Raw genomic sequence first — 25,904 nt, 5'->3', positions numbered from 1 at the left:
CCCGCCCCCCCGCCAAGCACCGCCCCCCCTCGGCCCGCCCCTTTTCTCAGGAGAACGACACCTCCCGTCGGGCAAGCACCGCCTACCGCGCCAGGCAAGCCACGCCCACCGCCCTGCCCCGCGCGCCGCCTAGTGGTCAGTGCTGCACGTCCCGCCGGAGCGCCGGGACACGGGACACGGGGAGACGGGGACGTGGGGACACGGGAACACGGGAACACGGGGACAAGGGGACAAGGGGGTATGGGGACACGAGGACACGGGGACAAGGGGACATGGGGACATGGGGACACGGGGACAAGGGGACATGGGGAGACAGGGATGTGGGGACACGGGGACCTGGGGACACGGGGACCTGGGGACAAGGGGACATGGAGACACAGGGACACAGGGACACAGGGAGACGGGGATGCGGGGATACGGGAACATGGGGACAAGGGGACAAAGGGATATGGGGACACAGGGACACGGGGACATGGGGAGACAGGGAGATGGGGACATGGGGACGCCAGCACATGGGGAGATGGGGAGGTAGGGGGACAGGAACACGGGGACATGGGGTCAAGGGAACACAGGGAGATTGGGACATGGGGAGATGGGGTGATCGGGAGCACTGAGGCTCATGTCCTTGGGCAGGGGGGCGTGGGGACCCCTGGGGCACAGGGACTTTGGGAATGCTGGGGACCGAGTCCTTGTGCATGAGCACACACAGGACACTCATCCTGAGATGTGGTGACATGTGGGGTGCAGGGGCACTGATCCTGGGGTATGGGGGCATGTGGGGCAGTGGAGCCTCAGGCCCCAGGCACAGGGACACATGGGGTCTCGTGTCACATGGAGGACATAGGGCCCCTGGCTTGGCACGACCCTGCCATGGGGATACGGGCGCAGTGCTGAGCAGTGGCATTCAGAATCACGAGGGCTCCCCAGCCAGCCATTTCCTCATCTGTCCCCCGGTCCCTCTGTCCCCCTCTCATCCCCCTCCCATCCCCTTCAGCTCTCACTTCTCTTTCTGTCCTGCTTTTTCTCTGCCTGTGCTTCCACAGCTTGTGGATCTCCCTGCTGTCCCTTTTGTCACCTTCTTGCTCTTTCACTGACATTTTGGGGGTCAGCTGCACATGTCCTGGTTCCCCTGATGCATGTTGATGCACAAGGCTGGGCTGGGGCTGTGTCACCAGGTCTGTTATTCCCCTCCATGGCCCCTCTGCTGCAGGAGGGAGCCAGGAAAATGGACCAGGGGCCACCCAGCACCCAGTTTGGTGGCAAGAAGGGGACAGCAGAGTGGGACAATGCAGGCCGGCCCCATCTACAGGGTGACATTGGCTTCTCAGGCCGAACAAGGTGACTGATCCCTGGGGATGTCTGGTCCTGGCAGGGCTGGGCAGGCAGAGTGCCCTGTGTCCCCAGGGTGCTGCATCACCGAGCTGGGAGCCAGCTCCCTCATTCCTGCCCCACGCTTGGGGCACGTACAGCTCCACCTGCCTGCTGCGGTTCACAACAGTGTTTTGATGGCTGCCTTACGTCTGCTTCTTCCTACCTGCAGCATGCCATTGTGTGCTAGTGGCTGGAAATCACCCCGACCTCAATGACGTCCCCCAGGTGCTCGGTGGTGGTGGCAGCTGGCGGTCATCTTGTGGTCCCCACCTCCCGTCTGGCCGCTCGCACAAGGGGGACATGAGCAGGACACAGGCATGATGAGGAGGAGAAAGAGGAAGGGTGACAGCGGGGAGGGGGCTGGTGCCTGTCCTGCCACGGTGACGCACAGTGGAGCCAGCCCTGCCTGTGGCATTTGTGCGGACCCAGCTTGCGCAGAGGCCACCCTGCAGAGATGTCCCAGCTGCTGTCTTTGCATCACCCTCCTGCTCAGCTGGACCTGGCTTGGCTCGGCCATCCAATTCTCCCCAAGTAAGTGCCTTGGTGGGTCTGGGGGGTGATGGGGCAGGGCAGGGAGGCCTCACTGGGATACCCAGATATCATGTCCTGGAATACTTGATGGGGATAGCTGGGTGTCATAGTGAAAGCTCGGGGCACTGCTCTGCTGCCTTCCCTGAGGTCCATGTTGAAAACCTAAGTGAAGATCTGAAACCCTGCCACCCCTTTCCCTTTTGGCAGCAAAAATCAGGTTACTGCTCTCTTAACCTGAATTTCCCCTGTCCCCTGGATGCGGAGAGGTGGCAGAGGTTGCGGGAAACCTGTTGGATGTAACTGGGGCCCCCTGGGGCCAGGCGTCCTGGGGGCATCCTGGGGACGACCTGGATAGAGCTTTTGGAGCCAGGGGTGACATGCAGGGGAGCAGAGCCTGGCTGTGTTTTTTGACCAAGCCAGAAAAAGGATTTGATCAGGAGTTGTTTATCTGGTGTCCTGGGACCTTCCTGTTCTTCACTTTTGTTCTGAGCATGCAGTGAAAAGCCTCTGACCACAGGAAGACGGGGAGGCATGTGCAGCCCCAGCTGTGGCTGGGGGCTGAGCTGGAGGGCTGGCCAGGAGGAGGAGCAGGCAGGAGCCCTGGTGGGACAACATCTCCCATCCTGGCGTGGGTTTCCTGTCTGCCCTTTTGATCCCATGGGGTTGCAGGAGACCAATTGTGCTGGGCTCGGTAGGAAGAGGAACGTCAGCGGAGCCGTGTGTCCCCACAGCGACACGCAGGAGCAGAGCCTGTCTGGGCTGCGGGCAGGGTGCCCAGCTGGGCTGGCACCACTGGAGTGGCACTGCCAGGCGAGCGGCGTGGGCAGCGCAGGATGTGGCATGGCTCCTCATGGTGAGGGTGGCAGGATGTTAAGGGATTCTGTGTCCTGAGCTGCCCCTGCCACAGGGCAGAGAGACGCCAGCTCCTGCATTTGCTGGCGGCTCCGCAGGGAGGGGTGACATCTTCTGCGTGGTCCTGAGTGGGAAGGAGCAGTGGGAGGGGGCTCTCTGCTGAGCCTGATGCCTTGTGTCCTCCACAGTGCCTGGCAAAGGGCAAATCTTGATTCCTCTCACTCCCCAAGAAGAAATGATGTGCCCCAGTGCCTCTGTGGAAGCTTTTCTCAACAGCACCCTCACCACCTGTGTCCTCCCTGCCCTCTACTCTCTGGTTCTGCTCACGGCGCTGCTGGCCAACACTCTGGCCTGCTGGATCCTGGTGACCAACTTCAGGAGATGTTCCAGCACCCTCTTCCTCCTCAACCTGGCCAGTGCTGACCAGGACTTTGTCCTCCTGCTCCCCTTCAAGATCTTCTACCACCTCTTGGGCAATCACTGGTTCTTTGGGGACTACCTGTGCCACACCACGGTGGCCTTCTTCTATGGGCACATGTACAGCTCCTTCTTCTTCCTCACCTGCGTTGGCCTGGAACGCTACATCTCTGTGGTCCACTCGTTCCTGTGGAAGGGCTCCAGTTGGACGTGGGGCAAAGCGGGCGTCTGTGTAGGCATCTGACTGGCAGTGGGGCTGGGCATGAGCCCTCTGCTTTTGTACCCCCAGACAAATCATATCTTGAGCCTGAACATCACAACGTGCCACAATGTCCTAGGAAAGGATAAGCAAGTGTTCCTTATCTACTGTTTCCTCTCCCTAGTGGGGCTGGGCTTTGGCTTGCCCTTCGTGCTCATGACCATCTCCTACAGCTGCATCCTGGCATGGCTGCTGGCCAAGGGGAGGTGCTATGGGCAGGTGGTGCATGTCCTGGCCCTGGTCCTCCTGGTCTTCATCCTCTGCTTCACCCCCAGCAATGTGCTGCTCTTCATCCACTGCATGCTGGAGGCCACAGGGTGCACCAACGTCACCTACATCTGGTACGCCCTGGCCCTGGTGCTCAGTGCCTTCAACAACTGCTTCAATCCCTTTGTTTACTTTTATGTCTCCCAGAATTTTCAGGGCTGAGTCCAGGATGCAGGCAGCTGCTGCCTGGGGGCGGCTCAAGACCTTGGTAGGGAGGGTCTTGGAGAAGGCAGCCTTGCCCCTGAGGTCCAGCAAGCAGAGCCAGCTGTAGGTAGGGCTAGGGGGTACTGGGCTGTGTTCCCCTGCCCCAGGGAGGGGAGATCCTGCACCTTGGTGCCCAACACAAAGTGCCGTGCTGTCCCAGGCTGGCAGCAGACTTGGGCAGAAAATCCCACCCTGGATCTGAGGTTCACCAGGACTTTGCCCCAGTTTTGCAGTTCCTCTGATGCCGCTGGCACTGCCTCCATCCCATGGGTCCCCCGGCTGGGTGCCTGGCTCTGGCACCCCCATCTTCCCGCCTGCCAGACCCTGGCATCCCTCACCACTCCTCCTGCAGTGACCAAACCCTCCAGAGCACAAATAAACCTTTATTTCTCCTTGCTGGTGGAAGGAACAGGTATAAATACCCCAGCTGAGCAGGAGCTGTCCTCCATCGCCAGGACTACGTGCTGGGCACACATGGCCAGCCCTGCTTCTGTTGACCCCCACCCAAAATATGCCACGGTAGGTGCAAGAAGGGAAATGGGGGATGGCTTGGGAGTCCTGACCCTGCCCCACGGACCCAGTGCTGTAGAGGGGACATCATGCTGTGTTCCTCCATGCTGGCAGGCACTGCATGCCCCCCTGCCTGACACCGTGCCATGCTGCCAAAATGTGCAGGCACCATATTTCTGCTTTTATTTTCCCTGTTACTTTCTTCTCTCGGCGCTGGGCCCGATGACAGACGTGCCACCCATGAGCAAGAGCACTTGTGGCAACATCCCCAGCCCTCCCAAGAGGGAGTACCACAGATCAGCATCCTGGTTCCCACTAGTCCCCTGGTCCTCACCAGTCCCTGCTTCCAGCCCACCTCCAGGGTCAGGAGGAGGAGGAAGGTGTGAACTCCATGATGTGGGAGCGTGGGGTATCCATTGTCACTGCCGCTGGGCACGACTTGACCCCCAGGTTGGTGGCCACCCCTTCGGCATGGCAGGTCATGTCACTGGCTGGCCTGGCTCGGGTGGCTGGCCCTCGTTCTTCCTGAGGATGACACTGCTGAGCTCCTGGATGAGTTTGTTGCTGATAGGTGGGGGAGACTGCATGTTCCTCTTCTTGGAGATCTCCACACTGGGACTGCTCCCTGGTGTGGTTGCCTGCTCCCAGTCCCCAGCCAGTGCCAGGGAAGGCTCCATGTTCCTCTCCAGAGAGGCCGTTTTGGTGGGTCTGAGCCCCTGGGCTGGAGCTTTGTCGCTCTCCAGGTTCAAACCCCTTTCAAGGGACAGGGCTTTGGTGACGGGGGGACCCGGCACCCTCTGGGCTGGGCTGGCGGGCAATGAGGAGCGCAGCGCCGTGGCCGGGGGCTGCTCAGGGAACAGAGCTGGCTTCTTGGACCTGTCCACAGGAGGCACGGCCGACAGGTCTGCCAGCAGCCCCTGCCCCAGCTCCAGCGTGGCCAGTTCAGGGAAGTTGCCCACCTCCTCATAGACAGGATCGGCGTCCACCTCCTTCTCCTGCTGCTCCTCCAGGGAGTCCTGGTGCATCTTCATGGGCTGGGGGAGGGCGGGTGGTCAGGGTGAGGGGCACTGTCAGCACCGCTCAGCTATACCCCTCCGTCCCCCCTCACCTTGCCCTCCCTGCACTCGGGTGCTGCCCAGGGACCCTTGCCCCCTCGCCGTGGGGCTGATGCGTGCAGGGGACCCACCCTCCATCGCATCTTTTGTCTCAGGCACCGTTGCCCTTTCTTCCCCCATCACCGATGGAGGGTGAGCATTTTGGTCCCTGCTGAGGCATGGTTCATGCCACCAGGCTGTGGCACCAGCCCAGCATTCCTTGGCAGAGGTGGTCGGGAGCGGGGAGGGCAGATGGGTGCCCATGCAGAGTACAAAGCCGGGTGAGGTCCAGCCAGGTGGCCCCTGCAGAAATAACCTGATGGCGAGGAGGACCCAAAACTATTTCCTTGCATTTCTTATGTCGATCCCTTCTGAGCAATGTGCGCCCAATGGGAGAGGGTCTGGAAACTGGGCTGGACTGTTGTGGTCTTGCTTGCACACACCAGGACCATGCAGGGACCCCCATCCCTGGGTATGGGACACCCAGAGCAATGGGCACTCCCTCCTCTGCCACACAGCATTGGCAAGATGGCCTGGGCATGTCTCCTAGTGCAGGCGGGACGCTGCAGGTGAACCTTTGCTGCCGTAGCCAGGAGGCACGGTGCAAAGCCAGCAACAGATGTGTTCCACGATGTGGGTACTTACAAAGAACATGGACAAAGTCCTTCGCGTGTGCAGGCGGCGCTAGAAACAGAGGAGACGGCAGAGATAAGCACATGACAGTGCGGAGCAGAGTCACAGATGCCTCGGCAGGCAGAGGACGGGTAGTGGGGCTCAGCACCCCATGTGCCCTCACAGGGCCCTGCATGCACGGAAAGCTGCCACGGACACGAGCACAGCATGCGGCACGCACACACACCGCTGAGCACAGGGACACACACCCAAAGCATCCATTGGTGCCAGGCAGCATGCACCCACCTCCAGGGCCCAGGGGTGGGTGCATGGTCTCGGGGAGGGTGCACGGACCTGGCTGGGTGCAGGAGCACCGGTGGGCAGGGGTAGCTGTGGGGGCTTTACCAGGGTTTGGTTGGCGGAGAGCATGGTGGTGTCGGTGCTGTCCCCGTGCAGGGGCACCAGCGGCATGGTACCGAACTTCTGCTTGGCGAGGTCTGAGGATGAGCGCCGGCGCATGATCACAGGGCGCAGGTCATCGTGCTGTGCACAAAGACAGGGCAGGGAGGGGGGGTCATGCTGAGCTGCCCTGCCGGCCCCCTCCTGTCCCAGCCCAGCCCAGCCCAGCTGGGTGGCATGGCCAGCCTGCACCCACCTGAGCCTTGAGGATGCTGGTGGTCCAGTCCCACAGCTCAGCCTGTCCCGAGCACACCAGGTACCTGCAGAGAAGTCAGCTGAGAAGCTGCCAGAGAGCAGTGGGGCCCATATCCTCTTGTCACCTTGCCTGTGAGCCTGGGGCTGTCAGTCAGAACTACACCCAGAGAGTGTAACTGAAACTCTCTGCATGCCCACATTGCTGCTTCAGGGCAAGGCAAGAGTTCATTGGGTACCCATGAGGCACCTTGGTTCAGCTGCCCTTGCTGCCCTTAGAAGAACATCTCAGCCCCATGTTGGGGGCAGGCGATGTGCTCAGCAGCTGCCCCAGCATTGGCAGCATCAGGGAAATGGGGACAGGATCAGCAGGATACACGGGTGTGCCTGGTCAGGGAGGCTGAGGCAGGGAGCCCAGCTCAGTACAGGGTACAGGAGCACCTGGTGTTGGGTGTGTGGGGACACAGAGCAGTGTTCGTGAAGGCTGGCAAGCAGCACAGCCATGCAGGTAACACAGACACCTGGGCAGGGTGGGCAGGTCCCTCTGGAGCCTGGTGCTGCGTGCTTGGAAGACACATCTCCCAGGGGTGCTGGTGCAGATGGAGAGGTAGGAAGGGTGAGTGGTATGGAGATGGATTGACCGCAGCCCCTACCTTGTGTCAGGGAGCATGTGGCCCCACCACTCTCCCTCAAGCGCCCTTACCAGGCACCAGCTCTGCCCTGACCCCCAGGACCCTGTAGCACTGCCCCTGGCTGTCCCACTCCCACTAAAACTGGGGACAGATCTCAACATCCCCCCAGCCCCAGGACGGCAGGAGCAGATACTCACAGCTGCTGCTTGTCCAGGGTCAGTGTGAAACCCCACCTGGTGAAAAGAAGAGACAGGCTGTGGGGCAGCACTGCCAAGCTCAGACACAGCCCAAGGTCTGTGGGCAGTGGGGCAGGGAGCTGAGCTCGCCCAGGCTTGTCATGGTTTGGGTCCTGGTGGGGCTTGGCATGCCCCCAGTGGCTGGGTTCATGTGCTGGGTGCAGGGACTGAGGGATGTATGCCCCAGGGCCATGGCCAGGGAAGGTCCCACTTACTGGGCTGGTGGCTTCAGCTTCTTCCTAATGCCCATGTAAACCTTGGCTGCATCCAGGGGCCACTCCCGCTCTGGCTTGGCACTCTGGGGAAGGAGATCCATTGGGTCAGCCCAGCTTGGTGCCAGCCTCCCTGCCAGGAGGACAGCCACCACCATGCCACCACTGTCCCCAGGCTCCCTCCCTGCCTCTCTTCCTGTCCTTGGGATGCAGGTCCCTCCCCGCAGCATCCCCTTTGTACCCTCTTCTCCTTGAGCAGCAGCAGCCTCCGGTCCCGGATGACGAAGTAGCGCTCCTGAAACTTGTTCCCCAGCAGCTTGGGGGGCTCCTCACGGCATTTCAGCAGCCCACACTTGGGGGTCTCACGCTTGACGCCTGCCCAGTGTGGGGAGATGGGGGTCAGGGGGACTGGGAGCATGTGAGGGTGGCTGGGGTATTGCAGGGTGATCCCACTGTGGGTCTCAGGGATGTGCCCCTGATGGCTGCAGGGTGGTGGCCAGGGCAAGGGGAAGACCAGGCAGAGCTGTCCCCCTCTGGGGACACCCCTAGGGGCTGGGACCCTTTGTGATTGCCTTACCTGTGAAGAGACAACTCCCCTCGCCAATGGGGACCTTCCTCACCAGCAGGTATGCAGCGCTGGGCTCTGGGAGCTTGCACCACTGCAAAGCTTGCTCCAGCACCTTCTCCTTGGGGTGCAGGGGCCGCTCTGGGGAGGCAGGGACACTCTCACCGCTGTGTCCCCTTCCCTGTGCCAGTCCCAGTTCCTCCTGCCATTGGTAGCAAGCCACCCCCCAGTACTCCACACCTCCTCCTCACCAGCCCAGCCATGCTAAAAGCATCCCCCATGTCATTCCCACCATACTCACCCAGCTCCCCGTTCTCCAGGGCCTCAAAGGTCAGCCAGATGTCCAGGCTGGCCGCCACATTGCGCATCTCCAGCACCTGGTTGGTGAGCTCCTCTGCTGTCATTGTGGGGGACACCTGGGGCCAGACACATGGGAAACTGCAGTGGGTGGTGGCAGGATGGGTCCCAGGGACAGGCTGCACCAGGAGCCTGCATCCCTCTTTGCTTCCTCCGGCACGGTCTTTCTTTGGGACTCACCTTCAGGGTGACACAGCAGTCGGGCAGCTTCTGCTCCAGGTAAACCTCGATGATGAGGTCCCCTGCCTGTGAGAGCTGGGTGAAGAGTAGGTGGCATTGGTGCCATGCTGGCATGGGTGCTGTGTGCATCCCCTCTCCCCAGGGGCTGGTGATGGTGTCCCAGGGAGCTGGGACTGCTTGTCCCCTGGGCAAGAGCCTCAAGGTGATGGGTGAAGGGGAGACAAGTGGGAGAAGGTCCTTCCCCAAATATCTGGTGTAGGACAGTGGGGACCCAGGCTGGGCAGCTGGAAGTGCCCCCATCCTCCAGGCAGTCCCACCAGCCTGGGGGTCCCTGACGTGATGGGGCCTGGCAGCAACATCCCTAGTACCTGGGTGTCCTTCCAGGTAGTGATCAGACTGTTCTCCAGATCCATCTGGGATACCTGGTCCTCATCAATCTGCCAGAGGAAAGGTGCACAGCGTGAGAAAGGAGACACATAGAGTCAATGTGGAGTTCGATACGGCTTGAGGACACATGGCCAGGATGGAGGGATGCAGGGGGAGGCAGAGGTGGGCAGTATGGGTGGATACAAGGGGAGACAGGCAGAGCCAGCATGGAGGGGTCCGGCAAGGCCCTTGCAGGGAGCTTACGTTGAAGATGCTGACATAGTTGTCAATGAGGTCTTCCATCACCTTGACCTCATGCTCCCCTTTGCCATCAGTCTGGAAGAGGCTGGGTGCAAAGAGCAGTGACAGGTTTTTGGTGCTCATCTGGTTGAGGTCTGCACATTTCTGCACCCTGGGACAAGGAGGATAGAAGTCAGGGGCTGGTTCCACTCTGGATAGGGTTTCAGCCCCAGCCACCCTCCTCTGCCTCATACAACCTCTCCTGAAAAATAGCTTGGTTTTCCCCAGCTCCACAGCAGTGGGAACTTCAAGCTGGCCAGTTCCTGTTTTGAGGACTTCCAGCTGCCATCAAACCAGACAACAGCCCCACCTCATACTCTGATTCAGGGATGGGAATTTGTTTTTTTCCCTCTTTTTTGGGCACTGGGTGATGTTTACATCCTACAGGGGTTGTCCCCTACTTCCAAACCTCCCGTTGCTCCCCCTTGCTGCAGGATGACTTTGGGAACATTTGAGATATCCCAGAGTAGCGTGCTCCAGCACACCCCAGCACCAGCTGGGAGGCTGGTGGGGTAGGGCACAGGCACTGGGCTCTTCCTGGCTCACGGGGATGGAAGCCAGCATTCCCTGGGCAGCAGGGAGACCCCATGCTGCTGGCTGGCTTTGGGGACCCCAGCTGGACCAGGGGACCCTGCAGGGAGGTGGCTGACTGACCGGTAGAGATGCCCGATGAGCGCAGCCAGGGTCTTGTGGTTGAGGCGAGGCAGGCGATGAATGAGGTCCTTGTACCGCTCCAGGCGCTGGGGTTTTGAGGAGATTTCTGGAGGGAGGAAAACAAATCATGGGCCATTGCTGAATCCAACAGATACAGAGCTGACATGGCACCAGGGCTGGCCCCAGGACCCTGCCCCGAGGGACACTGGCCCCAGGGGTCCCTTGCAGGCAGCCCAGTGTGGGAGCAAGGGTCAGCTGAAGGAGGTACCTGCAGCCTCCTTCCACTGTGGGTGCAGCTCCAGGGTGAAAACAGGGTCTTCCAGCTCACGGAAGAACCTCTTCAGCACATCGGTGACATCCTCAATGAAATTGTCGTTGATGCGCAGCTTGACATTGCGGGCATCCCGCCGAAACTCCTCCATCAGTACCTTGATCCGGGACTTGGCTCCGTTCTTGCGGTAAATCCCCTCATGCCGCAACCCTGGGGCAGGTACATGGGGTCACGGGGGCCCGATCCTGCCCAGAGAATCCTCAACGGGGTTGGTGCCCTGAGAGCAGTGCCTCCTGCCTGGACCCGTTGGCCACCCCGTGTGTGTCAGAGGATGCTCTGGCTGTGCTGCCACTGCACTGGGCTCACCGTACTGCGTGATGAAGGCGATGCAGCTGTCCACGATGATGGGGATGTCCCCCCGGCTCAGCTGCTGGTCCCGCAGCGCGTTACCCCGGCCCCCTGCCGATGCCTGGATGTCGGTGTACCATGCCGCTGAGTCCGCCCGCGACAAGCCCTGGAGGTAAAATGTCCTGAGAACAACAAGGGCAGAAAAGAGGGAATGAAGGTTGCTGGTGGGTACAGGTTATCCCCTTCTGCCCGTACGCACAGTCTGGCTCTGGGACAGGCACAGCCAGGCTGAGCCGAGGGACATACTACCCTGGTGAGAGACCTGAGGCTGGGGTGATGTCTGTAAGCTCCTTGGCCACAGCCCTGCTGTCCCAGTAGCATCCCTACCGCGGGTTTAGGATCAGCACCGACCCATGCATGAGTGTCTTTGCCCCAGGCAGCCTGCTGAGGTTGCTTTGTTTGTTCCCCATCGTTCCTGTGACCAGGACTCACCTCCCCATCTCCACCAGGATCAGTAGCTCCTTCTTCTCTGGGGTCTCCATGGGGGGAACCACACCTGCATTGGGGTGAGAAGTAGAGGGGTCAGAGCCATGCATGGCCACCCACCACATGGTGCCTGTCCCTGGCTGCAGCATGGCACTCACTGAGCTCCTGCAGCCGCCGGAGGTTGATGCTGTCCTCAGCCCCGTCATCCTCGGTGGGGCAGATGAAGAGGTGGGCTTTCTGCAGGATGAAGAAGGCCTGCTGCCACCGCTCAGGGTTGAGCATGCACTTGTAGCGCAGCTGGCCCACACGCTGGAACTCGTAGCCCAGCAGGCAGTGACAGCTCACGGGCGTGAACCACTGTGGGACAGAGCAAGAGATGAGCTGGGTAAAGACAGGGCTTGCCCCCCCAAGCACAGACCCCCACGAAGATGGCAGCAGGTCAGTGGGGAGGATGGGACCCCCTGCAAAGGGAAGGATGGTGCTTGCCATAGAGGATGAAGAGCATGGGGAGCTGGGAGGAATCACGATGGGGAAGCGGGGACAGAGTCCAGGGACCCACCAGTGGCATGGGGTGGCAGGACTGGGGCTGGCTTACCTTGCCAATAGCACTGGCCCAGGCTTGCAGCGTCTCAGGCCCATCAGCTCCCAGCTGGTGCACTTTTTCCCCAGTGAGGAAGAGCTCAAGGGTGAAGCGAAACCTGCAGAAGATGAACCAGCCCATCAGGGCAGCCCCCTACCCCGAACCTGCACCCAGAACTAGACCAGACCATTGTACCAAGCAGGGAACAGTGCCTGTCTCTGCTCTCTGCATGCCCACAGGCTCTCTGGGCATGCAGTGGGGGCACAGCTGGGGGTACCTTTCGGTGGGGCCAGGGCTGGTGAGTGCCTGGGCTCTGTTCACACCCAGGGAGATGAGGTCCGTGCTCTCAATGTGGCCCAGGGGCTCAGTGCATTTCTCTGACTCGAAGAAGAGCAGGGCTCTCTCCAGGGAGCACCATGTGCGCTGGAAGTCTGCGGGACAGGGGGGTCAGCGGCACCGGGGTGGGCACCCCACTGGCTGCCCTCCCATGCTCCCCACGCTTACCCTCTTTGCTCTTCTTGGCACCTGGGAGCTTGTGGGGGGCTGTGGCCCGGTACAGATACCCACTGTGTGTCACCGGCTGGGTGATCTCATTGTAGACGCCCTCCGGACCCAGTTCCTGTGTGCGGGCGCTCCCTGTGGGAAGCAGTGCTGAGAGCAGGGTGGAAGCAGGCACCCACCAAAGCGTGGGTACTGGAGCGGCAGGGAGACCCCACTCATGCAGGTGTAGGCAAGGAGGTGTGCCAGGCATGGGGTTCCCTGAAAAGGGGTTCCAGAGGAACGCCCTGCCTTTCCCCATCCCAAAAGAGGGGAGTAGTGGGGCAGGCGGATCCCCCAGGGAGCCACAGCACCTGATGCCTTGGCTGTCCCCAGCCTTGGGGCGTGCTGTGGGGTGCAAGGGCAGTGGCAAGGAGGAGGCCTCCCCATCACAGCCAGATGGGGCTCAAGGGTCCTCGTTACCTGAATGGTTCCTGGGCCTTTTGCTTTCTGGTCGCCACCAAGGGTCGGCCCCTGGGGCCACCTCGCAGACAGCACGGTCAGCTGTCAGCCCAGCCTCCGAGGACGAGAAGAACTGCAGGATGGTCTTGAGCAGGGCTGGTCCTGCCACTGCAGTGCACAGTGCCTGGGGTGAGACAGGTGCCTGTAGGGATCACGTCCCGGCTCATGGAGACCCCCAGCCTGCTGCCGGGGTGCTCGAAGGCAGCCAAAGCAGAACACAACCTCCTACCTGAGCCCCCAGAAGTGCCTGGCACAAGGGTGCGGGTGCACGCAGCCAAGCAGGAGGTGTTGGCATCTCAGACACAGAGCTCTGGGATGGTTCCCAGCACCCCAGCACCCTGTCTGCACCCTGAGGTGGCCCCTACCTGGAGCACATCCTCCTGAGTGGCGTAATGGGGATGGGGCAGGCGGTACCGTCCCTCTCGGTACTTGCGGGAGATGAAGTCCCGTCTCTGCTCGGCGCTGGCATCTGGGTAGAGAGCTTCAGCGGTAGGGAGGTGAGCTGCCCAAAACCGGTTGGCTCGATCATTTCCCAGCACAATGAAGAGCTGCAGGAGAGTCCCATGATCATGGCAAGCACCAGGGCCAGTCGGGAGGAGCAGGATGCCCTGTGTCCCTGCATCCTGGGGGATACCGTGGGACTGCTGCCCTGTCCAGAGAAGCAGCCTGGCCCCTGAGCATGCCATGTCAGTCCCAGCACCCCATCCTGAGTGCCTCTACCTGTACAATTTCATTGGACCAGACGCTGGTGTCAAGCTTCAGACTTTGCACCTTGGAAATGTTGGAGCCCAGGCTGCGATGCTGCCCTGCGGGGAGCAGGAGAATGAGCACCCCTTGATTCTGCCAGGGCAACTGGTACCCAAGTTGTACTTATACCCCAGCCAGCACCCTGCCTGCCCACGAGGCCCAGCCCACACCCGCTGGGACCCCCGTGTGCCCCCAGGGATATATACTAGCCTGCACACTGCTTGCAGATGACCACGCACAGGTTGATGGATGCCCAGTCAGGACTTTGAGCCCAGCAGTCCGCACAGTATTTGTTGGCTTTGTTGGACCAGATCTTCTCTGCCACCTCGTAGTCATAGAGCATCTCAGCTATGGCCTCCTGCAGGGCCTCCATCCACTCCCGCTTCTCCCGCTCCGACTCCGCCACAAAGCTATGAGCACCAGCACAGCCAAAACTCAGGGGCCTGGAGCAACCAGCACCTGGGTCCAGCACCTGGCTGCTCCCCCCACCTCATTCCACCTGGATGCCTGGGATACCTGAATATTTTGAAGGGGGTGATGAGCTCGAAGCTGCGGTTCTTGGCTTCGCGGATGGTGGAGCCGCGCATCTCAATCAAGCAGATGCCAATGCCCATTTTAAAGAACTGCAATTCAGAGTGACACTGGTGTTGGCTCTGCAGCACTGTGGCCGTGGTGGACACACCACCCCAGACATGCCCGTGAGACTAGGGCTGGAGCTAGGGAGCTGTGCCCAGCGCTCCCAGCATCCCACCCCTGCTTTGCCTGGACAAGCCAGACCTGGTACCCTGCCACATCTCTCAGCCATCTTGTGGGCTGACATAAAGCATCCTGCAAATACGTTATGCCTTAAAATGAAAGGCAAGTTCTGCCCACAGCCCCTGAAACTTGACCATTCAAGTCCCTGTATTTTGGGGATTTGAGTCCACATTGAGTCAGGCACACTCCTAAAGCAAATATCAACTTCAGCAAAAACCACAGAGGCTTGATGCTGCTTAGTGTATGCCAGGCAAACTGGAAACAAGGTGACTGGAAAAAAAAACCAGACGTGCTGAGAAAATTCAGCAGGTAGGAGGTGGGGAGTTCCGTGGGCAGCAGGCAGGGTGTGACAGGCCAGCAGAGACCTCCTGCCTCCTGTGGGGCAAGCTCATGTTGCAGCAGGTATGTTTGCTGGTGATTTCATGGTCATTGATCCACCTGTCCTGCGATGGATTGGGATGCTTTGGTGCGACTAAGACCTAAGTGCCTGGCAGAGATGAAGATAATTTGGTGATAGCAAGGAGTTTGGGAGGGGGGTCCAATTATGGTACCTGCTGCATCTCCAAGCCCAGGCTCCCACTACTGCTGCCCTGTGCAGGATCTCCAGCTCCCTTTCTCCTGCCCGTCCTTTTCCTCTCTGCTCTCCCTTTGGCACAGGCCCTGGCTAAGCTCCCTCCATCGCTCTCATCCCGTCCACTATTGGCACAGCCCTCTGTGCCAGTGGGGTGTCTGGTCCAGCCACGAACCTGCTCGCTCTTGTACAGCCACATCTCGGGCAGGCTCAGGGCTGCGAACACCTTGGACTTCTGGCCCTTCAGCTCCAGGATGCCTGACTTCTGGCAGTGAGCAGTGTTGGTGGGCCGGGGCCGGGACCCCACCAGGCGTTGGTCCATCACCTTCTTCTGCAGCGTGGAGCACCACTCATTCCTCTGGGCTGGGAACCAGGCATGAGGGACCAGGTCTGAGCCCTTCCCAACAGGCCTGGCATGGAGCAGAGCACCCAGCAGGCATGGCAGGGGAGAGGTCCCCTCGCTCATCATGGCTGGATATTTTGGGGATGGGGTGAGAGCTGCCTCCGGGATGCTCTGACTGGAGGAGGGAGGCAGGGTCGGTTCCTTGGAGACTGGCGGGCCCTGGCCCGGGTCTTCACTTACCCTCGTTCTCGGCACGGAAGACAAAGATCCGGTGGCTGGTGAAGACCTGGAACTTGTTGTCCTTGGTGGAGCGAGCCATCTCAATCACGGACAGTGGGATCACCCCCTTGGGGTAGGGCTCCTGGAACAAACCCCAGGCAAAGTTACCTTCCTTTGCCCTTCCTGCAGGGCACCTCCATAACCCAGCTACCCCAGCACCTGCCTTGCCAGGCATCCTAGTGACATAACCATAGGGGTGGCAGGGATGCCTGCAAGCTCCTGCAATAGTGGCTGCTCCAGGGCCATGCATGGTACCTGTTTCTGCATGGGTGCCACTGACGTGGGGTCAGCCCAGCTGGCTGTGCTGCAGGACTGGGGCAGCAGTGCCTGTCACCCCAGGGGGCATGGCAGCCACCAGCACCCTGCAGCAGGCCTAATGGGGCCATGCAGAGCCCCTGCAGAAGGATGAGAGGACATGGGACAGGAAAGTGTTGTTGACTCATCCCATGCACCTAACCCACAGTGCCAGTGCCCACAACGAGAAAAGTTCCTCCAATGCAGCACATCTTCCACATCCCCCAGATGCTTGGCTGGGTGCTCTCCCTCGTAGCACAGCCTGAGGGACACCAGGAGCTGAAGATTCAGGTAGGGAATCCCCCTTTTGCAGTCTGCCCCAGGGCTTGTGAGCCAGCAGGACCCCCCTCGCCTGCTCCCTGTTGACAGAGGGACCCTTGCTACCCTGGGCTTCCTATGGCGTAAGGCTGTGTTCAGAGCCTCCCAGGCACAGGGGCCACGGCTGCTCCACCCTGGCCATGGTAAAGCAGTGCTGGCTCCTTACAGAAGGACAAGGGGAGGCAAAGGGGATATGGCAGCTCATGTGGTGTCAAGGCACCCTGCTTAAGTGGCACAATGCAGCCTCCCCACCCTGCCCGCATCCTGCCCCTTCGTACTTTCTCACTGCTGAAGTACATCAGGTTCTTCCCGTCGAAACGGACGTAGCGCCTCTGGAAGACATAGTTCCTATTGGGATGACAGAAAAACTTGCTGTAGGGAATGGGACGATCCCCTTGAGGACCCCACATCTGCTCACAGACCCCCCCTTCCCCCAAGTGTGGCTGCATAGTCACCCTTGCAGCACAGCTGGGGCACCCAAGAGAGTCCTCCTTCTGTGGGGAGGTCCGGCTGCTCCAAGCAGCATGGTGACCAGTGTGCTCGCCTCACTAGTCTTGCCCAAGGGGGCTTTACCTGTGAGGACTGTCCCATGGGTGGGCACGTACCCTTGTGGGGAGAGCTTGTCCAGCCAGCCACTGAGCATGGTGGGTCGGGGCTCAGAGAGCGACGTGAAGCTGGCGTAAGGGGAGATGGTGAGGTCGTCCAGGACCTCGTCTGGGTAGAGATGGGCTGGCAGGCTGAACGATGTGCCTTCAGCCCGTGGTGCCTCCACGGTAGAATACCCCTCTGTGTCATTCTGAACGATGCGGTCGATGAGCCGGGACCGGGTCTCCTCATCCTCGCTCCTTCCCTCGCTGCTGCACTCGCTGCTTGTCCTGTGAGAAATGGGGCTGTGAGGGAGCCCAGCTGCGGCAGCACAGCTGCTCACTGTGCAGGGTCCTGGTCAATGCCGTCCCATCTGGGGATGTCTCAGACTGCTCCTGGCCCCATCCTGAGCTCCTCAGGGCACCCAGTGATGTGGGTGTTTGTATCTCCATGAGCAGGGTGGGACAAGGGCTATGCGTTCATGAGCCCCATGGCCACCAACAGCCCAAGGCTCAGCCAGTCCTACATGATGGCAAGGCTGCGGCTAGCTGGAAAAATGGGCTTTCCCACCTTGGGTAATACCACACAGGCCACCACACATCTTCAAACCCCTGGCATCACCTCCTTCCTCTCTTCATCCCTCCACAGGCAGGAAACTGAAGCCAGGCAGCTCCTCAGTCCTGCATCCTGCTCCTTGCTCTACACCCACCCCAGCTACCTCCTCACCAGGGGTCTCAGCCTGCCCTCTCCCTCTACACCTCCAGTGTTCATAGCACCAGGAAGGTCCTTCTGCCACAACACCCTCCCGCCTGCTCTTACATCCAGCCGAAGTGTTTTGCAAAGGGATTGGGATGGACAGATGGGCCATTGGATCTCCTGCATCCATCTCCTTTTCTTGGGTAGCCATGCTAAAATCCTCAGCCAGGCCTAGTGAGACTCTCCAGCCATAACAATAAAAGGAAATTATAAAAATAAACTGCTAAGCCTGCCCCTTCCCCTCAGCCCTCTCAGCCAGACGCTTTTCTCTCCCCGAAAAGGAAATGTGCTAGAAAATGTCTGACGGTCCCAGGAGCTCACAAGGGAGCAGCCCAGGTGCAGTGGTGACAGGCAGGAAGAGGGTCACGGCAGCCAGGACACCTCAGCACCAGCACAAAAGCACCTGGGCCACTGGGTGACTTGTGGCATCCAGTGCCAGGATGAAGAAAAGGCACCAAGAAAGGCAACAAAGATGGTTCAAGCCCTGTCACAGCTTCTGTCTGTGGAGCACCTGAACAAGCTGGGGATCTCCAGTGGGGAAAGGGTGAGTGATGGGGGCAGGTTTCTGAAGTCATGAGCAGCATGAGGAGGGCAGAAAGGCATCTCCTGGCCACCACTGCTTCAGTCACAGGAGCTGGGTGACATCAGATAAAGCCAGCAGAAGCAAGGTGCAGAACCACATGGGAAAGGAGTGGCTGACCTGTGGGACTCCTCACCATGGGATGTTGTAGGAGAAATTTATGGAGGAGAAACCCACTGGGGGTTACTGAATATGAGAAACCACCTCCAGCACAAGTCCATGTGCTAGAAATGCTTTTGGAGCAGGAGAATGATTGCAAATACCTCCCCTCATTATAAATGCTCCAAATACCCAGTTTTGAGCACTGCCTCATCATAGGAGCCAAGGCAGTGCATGGACCTGTGCTTTGACCCTGGACAGGCACCTTATGAGGCCATTGGACATCAGATATCCCTGAACCATGTGGGACAGAAGCAAGACGTGAAGTCTGCCTGGGAGGATGTTGGGCTGGAGCCACCCAGGCTAAGGGTCGGCTCCGGGGAAGTGGGATGGTATATGGGACTGAGGAGGCGGGTGGAGAGGGAAAATGGCCTGTTTGACTCCAGTGTCTGCAAGAAAGACAAGAAATGGCCATGGGTGGCTTGGAGGCTCAGAGCACAGTGAAAATTGCTGTATAATTAGTATAACAGAGCCTTGGCAGAGCTATTCATCTGGCTGGATTCCCAGCCCGGTGTCCAGCTTCTTCAGGAGGGACCGGCCAGGGAGCAGGGTGGTTGGAGGACTCTGTATGTCATAGGTGAACATCAGCCTTGAGTGCCAGAGCCAAGTGGAAGACAGACCCACTGAATGGGCAAGAGAAGGGGGAAAGTTCCATGATAGCCCCTTCCTGAGCCATGATTTACAGTCACTGAAATCATAAAGAGCTGGAGGACAAGCAGCAACTAGCAGGGATGAGCAAAGCCCACGGCCCAGCTGGAGTGGGATGTCTCAGCAGCGCAGGAGCCCACCAAGATGCAGGCCAAGTCCCAGCTCTGCCCTTGAGGACAGGGTTGGTGGAGGAAGCCTCCAAGAAATAAGTCTGCAAAGGCCAAGTCATCTCCCTTTTCAGCAGGTGTCAGGCAGTGAAGGAAACTAATCTTAGGGCCAAATGAGTCCCCAGGGCAAGGAGAGGGTGTTCCCAGGTCAGCTGAGCCTGGAGGGTGATGTCTGAGGTGCACTGAGTTGATGCAGTCTCAGCCTGTCAGTGCTTATGTAGGAGAGCTGGTGGAAGATGGAGGATGGGTGATGGAAGAAAGGGATCTGCTGGCGGTGAGGGGACCAAGGAGCTGCTGATGGATCTGGTCACTTCAGCTGAGGGTCATCGGCCAGCCAATCAACCTGTGAGTGGGCACCTGAAGGTAGGCAGGGAGATAAGGAATAAGGTGTCAAGGACACACTATTCCCAGTGTTTCTTTTCCTGCAGGGAAGATGCCTTGAGGTGTGGGGAGAAGCAGTCTGGGTAGGTATCTACCTGAGGATCATCTCATCGTGGGTCTCAATGCAAACCAGGGCAGGGTCCACCATCCTCACCATGATGTCTGACGAGTCGTTGTCTGACCCAGTCCCCTGAGCTACATGGGGTGACATGGGCGCTGCTATGCCACCATCTCTCTCCTGCTGAGACTAATGCCTGAAGTGGGGCAGATGCTGTCCTCTGCATCAGCATTTCAGGCAGCTGAGCATCACCAGCTTGGATGACAGTGGTCAGTGTCAGAGCGGGCAAATCTTACCCTACACTCCAGGCTCTGCTGGACCCTCAGAGACCCAGCTCCCAGTTTTAAGGGGAACTTTGCATTCCTCTTCCTCTTTGCTGAGGATATCTCATTTCTGGTCAAGGTGGCTCTACCCATTTCTAACACTGACACTCACTGCTCAGATCCCAAGCCAGAGAGCAGCATGATCCGGGCGAAACTCCCCGAGAACAGAGTGAGAGGAGGTATCTCAGGTAGGAGGAAGATATTGTGCCAAAGAGGTGGGAGGGCCTCTCTGAAGTTTGGGAGTGGGAAATATTTCCCATAATGAGTGGGTTGATGGGCTGCAGGAGATGCTCACGTTGTCCCAGTGACCAGATGCCAGTCAGCAGGAAGAGTAACTGGCTGAACTGGAGAAACACCAGTGTTGAAGAGGAGGATCGGGAGGTCCCACAGAAGCAGCAGCAGGGTCTGGGGCTGGCTAGCAGTGGCTCAGCAGCTGAGCAGAAGCCTATAGCTCTGCTCCAGGGGGATCACCATCGGACTGGTGGTGCTAGTCTGGGGAGGAAAGCTTTGGAGCAGCTGGCCAATGGTGTCCATGAGCACAATGCAAAAAGTCCTCAGAGGCTTTTCTGTCTCTTGTTCAACTCCTCACACCCCAACCACCTTAGTGCTCAGGCTGGGAGAAAAAAACTGTGAACCGCTGCCTCTGACACACTGCTGATGGTCGCATCCTGTCTCTTCTCAGCAAGACTAGGCTGCAAAGTCCTTGGTGGGTCCAGGGCTGCAAGTGCCTGGCCAATGCCTTTGGGATGCTCTGAATCCCAGCTCCCTGGAAGCCACTGGATGGAGACTTTGACCCACAGGCCAGCATCAAGCCCCACTCTGAACTGCTCGTTCAGAGGCTCCACAGCAGATTTCAGTATTTCTGTTTAAAAAACTCCTGTTCCCAGGTATTTGCAGTTCCCTACCCATGGCCCATGTTGGCTCTCATCTGGCTGCAATGTCTGGCTGTGACGCTGGATCAGGCCACACTGCAGTGACTCACGCCCAGAACAGGAGATGGGCTGGACTGACCAACACTGGGGCCAGAAAGGCAGGGGCATGGGGACGCACTGGCCGGCAAGGCCACGAGCAGAGCTGAAGGACACAGAGCTGCAGCTTGCCTCCTCCTCTCTAAGCAACACAGGAAAAGGAACCCTCCCCATCCGAAATGGGAAGAGCAGCTTTCCTTCCTCTTTCTGAGATGCTATCAGGAGTTATGGAAAGTACATTTCAAAAGCATTTTAATGGTGCTCCTCACAATCTCACTGTCCACCATAGTGTGACAGATCAGCAAATGCTAATCTGATGATGCTGGAACCTTTGGAGGTCGCACATCCCTTTATCTGGAGCTGAGACCCATCCCATTTCTGAGCAATCCCTGTCCGCCGTGGTGTTTCCCGGTTCCCAGTGGCCAAATACTGGCTCCGCTCAGAGTCCAGGTGCCCAGTGCCACTGGCACTGCCCCAGCTGCCCACCGAGAGCATCTGTTGGCAAGCATTGCCCCCTGCCCCCGGCCATCCTCCAGCACAGCTCCTCTCATCTCTGAGCCCATTGGCTCTTCTTGAGATTGCTGACCTGATCCCAGGTGCTCCTGATAGGCTCTACATTGGGGGAAAAGCCCCCACCACCTCTCAGTTTGTCCCCAGGGGTGTCCCCTGTCCCCCTGGCATGCAAAGCCCAGACCCCAAGCCCAGCCAAGCCCCTGCAGCCTGGAGGAGGTGATGCCTACCTGCATGCTTCTCGCTCCAGGTCCAGCTCAGACACTGCCTCGTAGCTCTGATCGGAGGAGATGCCAACACCCTGGGAGGAGAGATTGGTCACATCTCCTCTCCTCTGTGCCCTCTCCCATCCCAGACCTCCTCAACGTGCCTGGCCCACTGCACGGGGTCTCAGCCTGTGTCTCCCACCCCAGCAGTGATGCTCAGCCAGGCACTGCCCAGCACCACGGTGTCACCAGCTGCAGCTCCCTACTTTGCAGCCGCTGGTGGGATGCAGAGCGATGGCAGGGGACAGCCACCCCACAGTTTCCTCTCACCTTCTTCTCCTGGGATGGGGCTACATGCCCAAAGATGGTCTCGCTGTAGGGGCTGATGGGCTGCTCACCGACCTCTGTGGGCAGAGACATGGGAGGGAGAGGCAGTCAGCAGTGCCTGCTGCAGAGCGGTGACCAGCCAGGACTGCCAACCCTGGAGGGGGACTCCCCCACTGAACCCACCACAGCACACCCCAACACCCAGGGCATCTGGCATAACAGAGATGCCAGCCTGAATACATGTGGGGCTGGGCCCTGCGTTGACCCACGGACACCCTGGTCCCTGCGTTGACCCACGGACACCCTGGTCCCTGCATGGGGCAGGACCTGGGGGAAAGGCAGGGTGTGTGGGTGTCCTCCTCACCCCCCCTTCCTTGGGGACACTGGGAGGTCCCCACTGTGCACCGGTGCCCTGGGGGCTCTCACCTGCCTTGCTGGTGGGTCTCTGCGGGATGGGGGGCAGGCCCCCACCAGGCCAGCCGGGACTGCTGGAAAACAGGAGAGGGGTTACTGTGGCTGCGGCCAGGATGGGGCGGGAGCCTGCAGGGTTTTTCCACCTGTCTGGCTTACAGGGGCTGGAGGCTGTGCCTGACTGGGGCTGAGCCCGGCGCTGTCCCCTGGGATGTGCAGCATCCCCTCCCTGTTCCCAGTGCCCTCCTTGCTCCCTTCTCCTCCCCACCCTGGGACCTGCTGGGCTGTGTCTCCTGGGACTGCTGGGTATTTCCCATCCCAGCTCGCCACCCTCTAACATCACCCACCTTGCTCCCAGCAGGAGCCAGCCCCAGAGCCGTAACTCAGCCACCCCCTCACCATGCTGGGGAGCCCTAGCCCTGCTGCCTGGGGGGGGGCAAAGGAGGGGCAGGAGCTTCTTCCCCCAATGAGAACGAGCCACCCGGGGGCCCAGGGCCACCCTGTCAGCAAAGAGGGATCCCAGCTGCCCTGCAGGACTGTTCCATGCAGAGCCTGGGGAAGGCACAGGAAGGGTGGCGAAAGGGGCTTTGTCAGCACCCAGAGGCAGGCAGGGCCAGGCTGGGGATGGGGTCCCGGGGGTGGGGGGCTCTCTGGATCCTCGGGTCTGGCTGCTCTGCACCGTCCCTCTGCTCCCTGGGGTGAGGGAAAGCATCTGCTTACTCAGGCTTGTCGTCCGGCTGGGTCAGCTCTTGCAGGGACAGAACCGGGGGCTGAGCGACACCCTGACCCTGGGGGCCATCCGCCCCTCCTGAGTCCTCAGTGGGTGCTGACGGGGGCTTGAGTCCTTCATAGATGACGTTGGACACCATCTCCAGCCTGCCTTGCCCTGAGCCCGGCTGCGAGGCTGCCCTGGGGCACGGTGAGGGATCTCTCCTGGTTGGGGCAGCTGCAGCAGGCAGGGGAGGGCTGGACACGGGGTGACCCTCTGGCACGCTGCCCGGGCTGGGCTTAGCTGCCGGGACCCTGTGGCTGTGCCGTGGTGGGACGGATGGGGCAGATGGGGGGGATTTCTCCGATGCCTCCAGGGTCTGTCCATGATCCGGAGCTGGGGGGAGACGTGTCTCCTCCCGAGCGCTCTCCCGCGCTCGCAGCCGGGATGGTCCCATGCCCATGGCCACGGCAGCCCCTGGGCTAGCCGGCAATGCTGATCTGGGCTCCGGGCTATCCAAATCTGTGGAGCTCTCCCCTGGCACAAACCCCTCCAGTACCACAAAGGCAGCAGGCTCCCTGTCGCTACCCAGGCTGTGTGCCGGCACTGTGGCACGTGCTGGTGGCACGGGCGGTAAGCCCTGCTCTGGTTTTGAGCGAGGGAAAACTGTCCTCGGCTTGGGAACTGGCTTCAGGAGGGGAGAAGCAGGGTCCTTCTCTAGAGGCGATGCCTGGGCGGGCGCAGCAATGTGCTGTTGTGTCCCAAAGGCATCAGTAGACCCTCCCAGCTCTGCTTTCATGGCATCCTTGCCTGCCTGGGGGGCATCCAGGACCTCGGTGGCTCGGAAATGGGCATCTCCTGCTGTTGGTCCCCCCTGGAATTGACTGAGCATCCGTGTCTGCTGCGCCAAGTTCAGGATCCTTTTGCGATGCCCGGTGGCGGTGATGCCAATCTGCTGCAGGTGGTTGCCATCCAGCAAGGCAGCATCTCTGGCCACATGGTACCCATGCTGCTTGAAGACATCCCGGTACTTCTCCAAGTGGATGGTGGCCAGCCAGTCTGCAATATCAGAGTCAGGACCACACAAAGAGCTCATGGCCCTGGGGTACCTCTGCAAAGGATGCTCAGCCCATCATCTGTGGAAGGAGAGAAAGGGGGTAAGGAGGCAGCTTGAAGGGGGGGGTTCAGCTGCTGTGAAGGGCACAGACCCCATGGGTGGGAGCGCGGGATGGTCCTGAAGGTCCCCCCACCTCGCTGCTCTCCCCGGAGTTGCTCACCTCCCAGCTCACGAAGCCAGCATCCTGTTGTTCCTCAGCTCCAAGCCTCTCCGCCCCTCCCCGGAGCTGCCGGATCCTGGCCCCGCTTTGTCGGCGAGGCTGTGACCCGAGCTCAGACAGGAACCGAGTGGCTGGGGGCTCACAGGGGAGTGGGTGGTCCAGCAGATGCCGGCTGCTGGGGCATCCTGGGCTCTGCCGCGTGTGGGGCTGGGAAGGAGGAGGACAAGAGCTGGTGCAGCCGGCAGGGGTGTCCGGGTGGAGGGGGCTGCCCGAGGCAGATAACGGGGGGAGCAGCTGGGCCCCTCCCAGGGGATGAGCTCCTGTGCAGGCCAGCTCGGGGAGGGCTCTGCGGCCGGAAGGGCCAGACCATAATCTCTCTCTCTCACTGCTGGCGAGGGCATGGGAGAGGTCAGCATGACTCACGGGCAGGCAGAGGGGGGATAGCCTCCCACCCACCCCCAGCCAGGACGGGCCCCTGCGCACCCCACCGCCAGCACCCACAGCTCGAGACAGAGGGGCACAGCCCAGGGCTCGTGCTCAGCACTGTGCCCCCCCCACACCAGGTCCCGCTCCGCCAGGGACCCCCAACGCCAAATTATTTGCTGGCACAGCCCCGGGACAGAGCTGCGGGCTCTCTGCAGAGCGCTGAGGGCCTTTTTCCCATGAATCATGCTGCTCCACACTAAACCATCTGTGCTGACTGTGCTGCCACTGGGTCTTTTTCCAGTTCCTCCATTTCCCTCTATTGTTCGGCGCAGGCTTCCTTCCTGCTGCCTGCACTCTCCCACGCATCCCCTGCCCCCCTCCTGCAGGAGCCGCGTCCTGGCCCGCCGAGGGACAGCCGGGCCAGGCTCCATGCTGCGCAAGCCCCCGCGCCCCTGCGCAGGCATCTGCCTGCTCCCCACCGCTGCCTGCACAGGCAAGGGTTTGCATGAGTGGCATGGGGAAGTGCGGGCAAGCTGGTGTGCGGTGGAGGCAGTGGTGTCCCTGGGAGCACGTGGAGGGGGAAGATGCTGTCAGTAAGCACGCACAGACAGCAGGGCCCTCTGCTCACACGTGTGGGTGTGGGGTGTGCGTGGGGTGTGAGCCCGACCCCGTATGTGTGTGCACGGGGGACTCCCCATGGGGCGAGCGGCTGTGCACCGGCGTGCGTTGAGGAGGGACAGTCATGGCAGGAGCTGGGCGAGAAGCTGGGGGAGCAGGGTGTGGGGAGCAGGGCATGGGGACGTTGCAGCTGGAAGGCTGTGGGCTGATGTAGGACCTACAGAAAGGGCTGGGCATGGGGGGCTGTAGAGGGTGATGTCCCATACCGGTGTGGTCTGGGTGCCTCTGGCACGGGGTTAAAGGGCTGTACCCACTTCTGCCCAGCAGCCTGGTGCTGAAATGGGGCAATTTCCTCCTTTCTTGTGCCTGTATCGGCCCGAGGGATCTGCAGCCAGCTTTGCCTGCTGCCTGTCCTGCTTGGGGCTTCAGCAGGCAGCCTCCTGCAGGGACCTGGCTCCGGAGACCTCCCTGTGCCCAGGCAGTGGGCAGCGGGGCCGTGCCAGGCACTGGGCTGTGGTGTGGCACTTTGGGGC

At 60.4% G+C, this 25,904-nt stretch overlaps 2 protein-coding genes across 2 annotated transcripts; one reads left to right on the top strand and one right to left on the bottom strand.

Moving 5' to 3' along the window:
- Window positions 1-2,992: 2,992 nt before the first annotated feature.
- Window positions 2,993-3,859, top strand: LOC104839137 (proteinase-activated receptor 3-like). The gene is made up of 2 exons (XM_010579258.1): window positions 2,993-3,403; window positions 3,461-3,859. Exons 1-2 carry the CDS (start codon window positions 2,993-2,995, stop codon window positions 3,857-3,859), a joined length of 810 nt encoding a protein of 269 aa, XP_010577560.1.
- Window positions 3,860-4,890: 1,031 nt separating this feature from the next.
- ARAP3 (ArfGAP with RhoGAP domain, ankyrin repeat and PH domain 3) lies at window positions 4,891-23,226 on the bottom strand. The gene is made up of 33 exons (XM_010579178.1): window positions 23,062-23,226; window positions 22,357-22,418; window positions 21,934-22,007; window positions 21,628-21,698; window positions 16,868-17,137; window positions 16,541-16,610; window positions 15,612-15,732; window positions 15,204-15,391; window positions 14,218-14,324; window positions 13,912-14,111; window positions 13,675-13,760; window positions 13,320-13,502; window positions 12,916-13,078; window positions 12,460-12,591; window positions 12,233-12,386; window positions 11,971-12,073; window positions 11,534-11,732; window positions 11,382-11,445; window positions 10,908-11,071; window positions 10,539-10,751; window positions 10,271-10,376; window positions 9,581-9,728; window positions 9,319-9,387; window positions 8,951-9,025; window positions 8,715-8,829; window positions 8,426-8,554; window positions 8,090-8,223; window positions 7,852-7,934; window positions 7,598-7,633; window positions 6,773-6,836; window positions 6,523-6,660; window positions 6,151-6,189; window positions 4,891-5,445 (listed from the first exon to the last, which is right to left on the bottom strand). Exons 1-33 carry the CDS (start codon window positions 23,208-23,210, stop codon window positions 4,891-4,893), a joined length of 4,464 nt encoding a protein of 1,487 aa, XP_010577480.1. The 5' UTR covers window positions 23,211-23,226.
- Between the last annotated feature and the right edge of the window lie 2,678 nt (window positions 23,227-25,904).

The sequence above is a fragment of the Haliaeetus leucocephalus genome, unplaced genomic scaffold (genome assembly GCF_000737465.1).
Source record: "Haliaeetus leucocephalus isolate CR32 unplaced genomic scaffold, Haliaeetus_leucocephalus-4.0 Scaffold656, whole genome shotgun sequence".
Taxonomy (NCBI): domain Eukaryota; kingdom Metazoa; phylum Chordata; class Aves; order Accipitriformes; family Accipitridae; genus Haliaeetus; species Haliaeetus leucocephalus.
The sequence above is the reverse complement of the archived record's forward strand: the minus strand, read 5'-3'. Positions and strand labels throughout refer to the sequence as shown.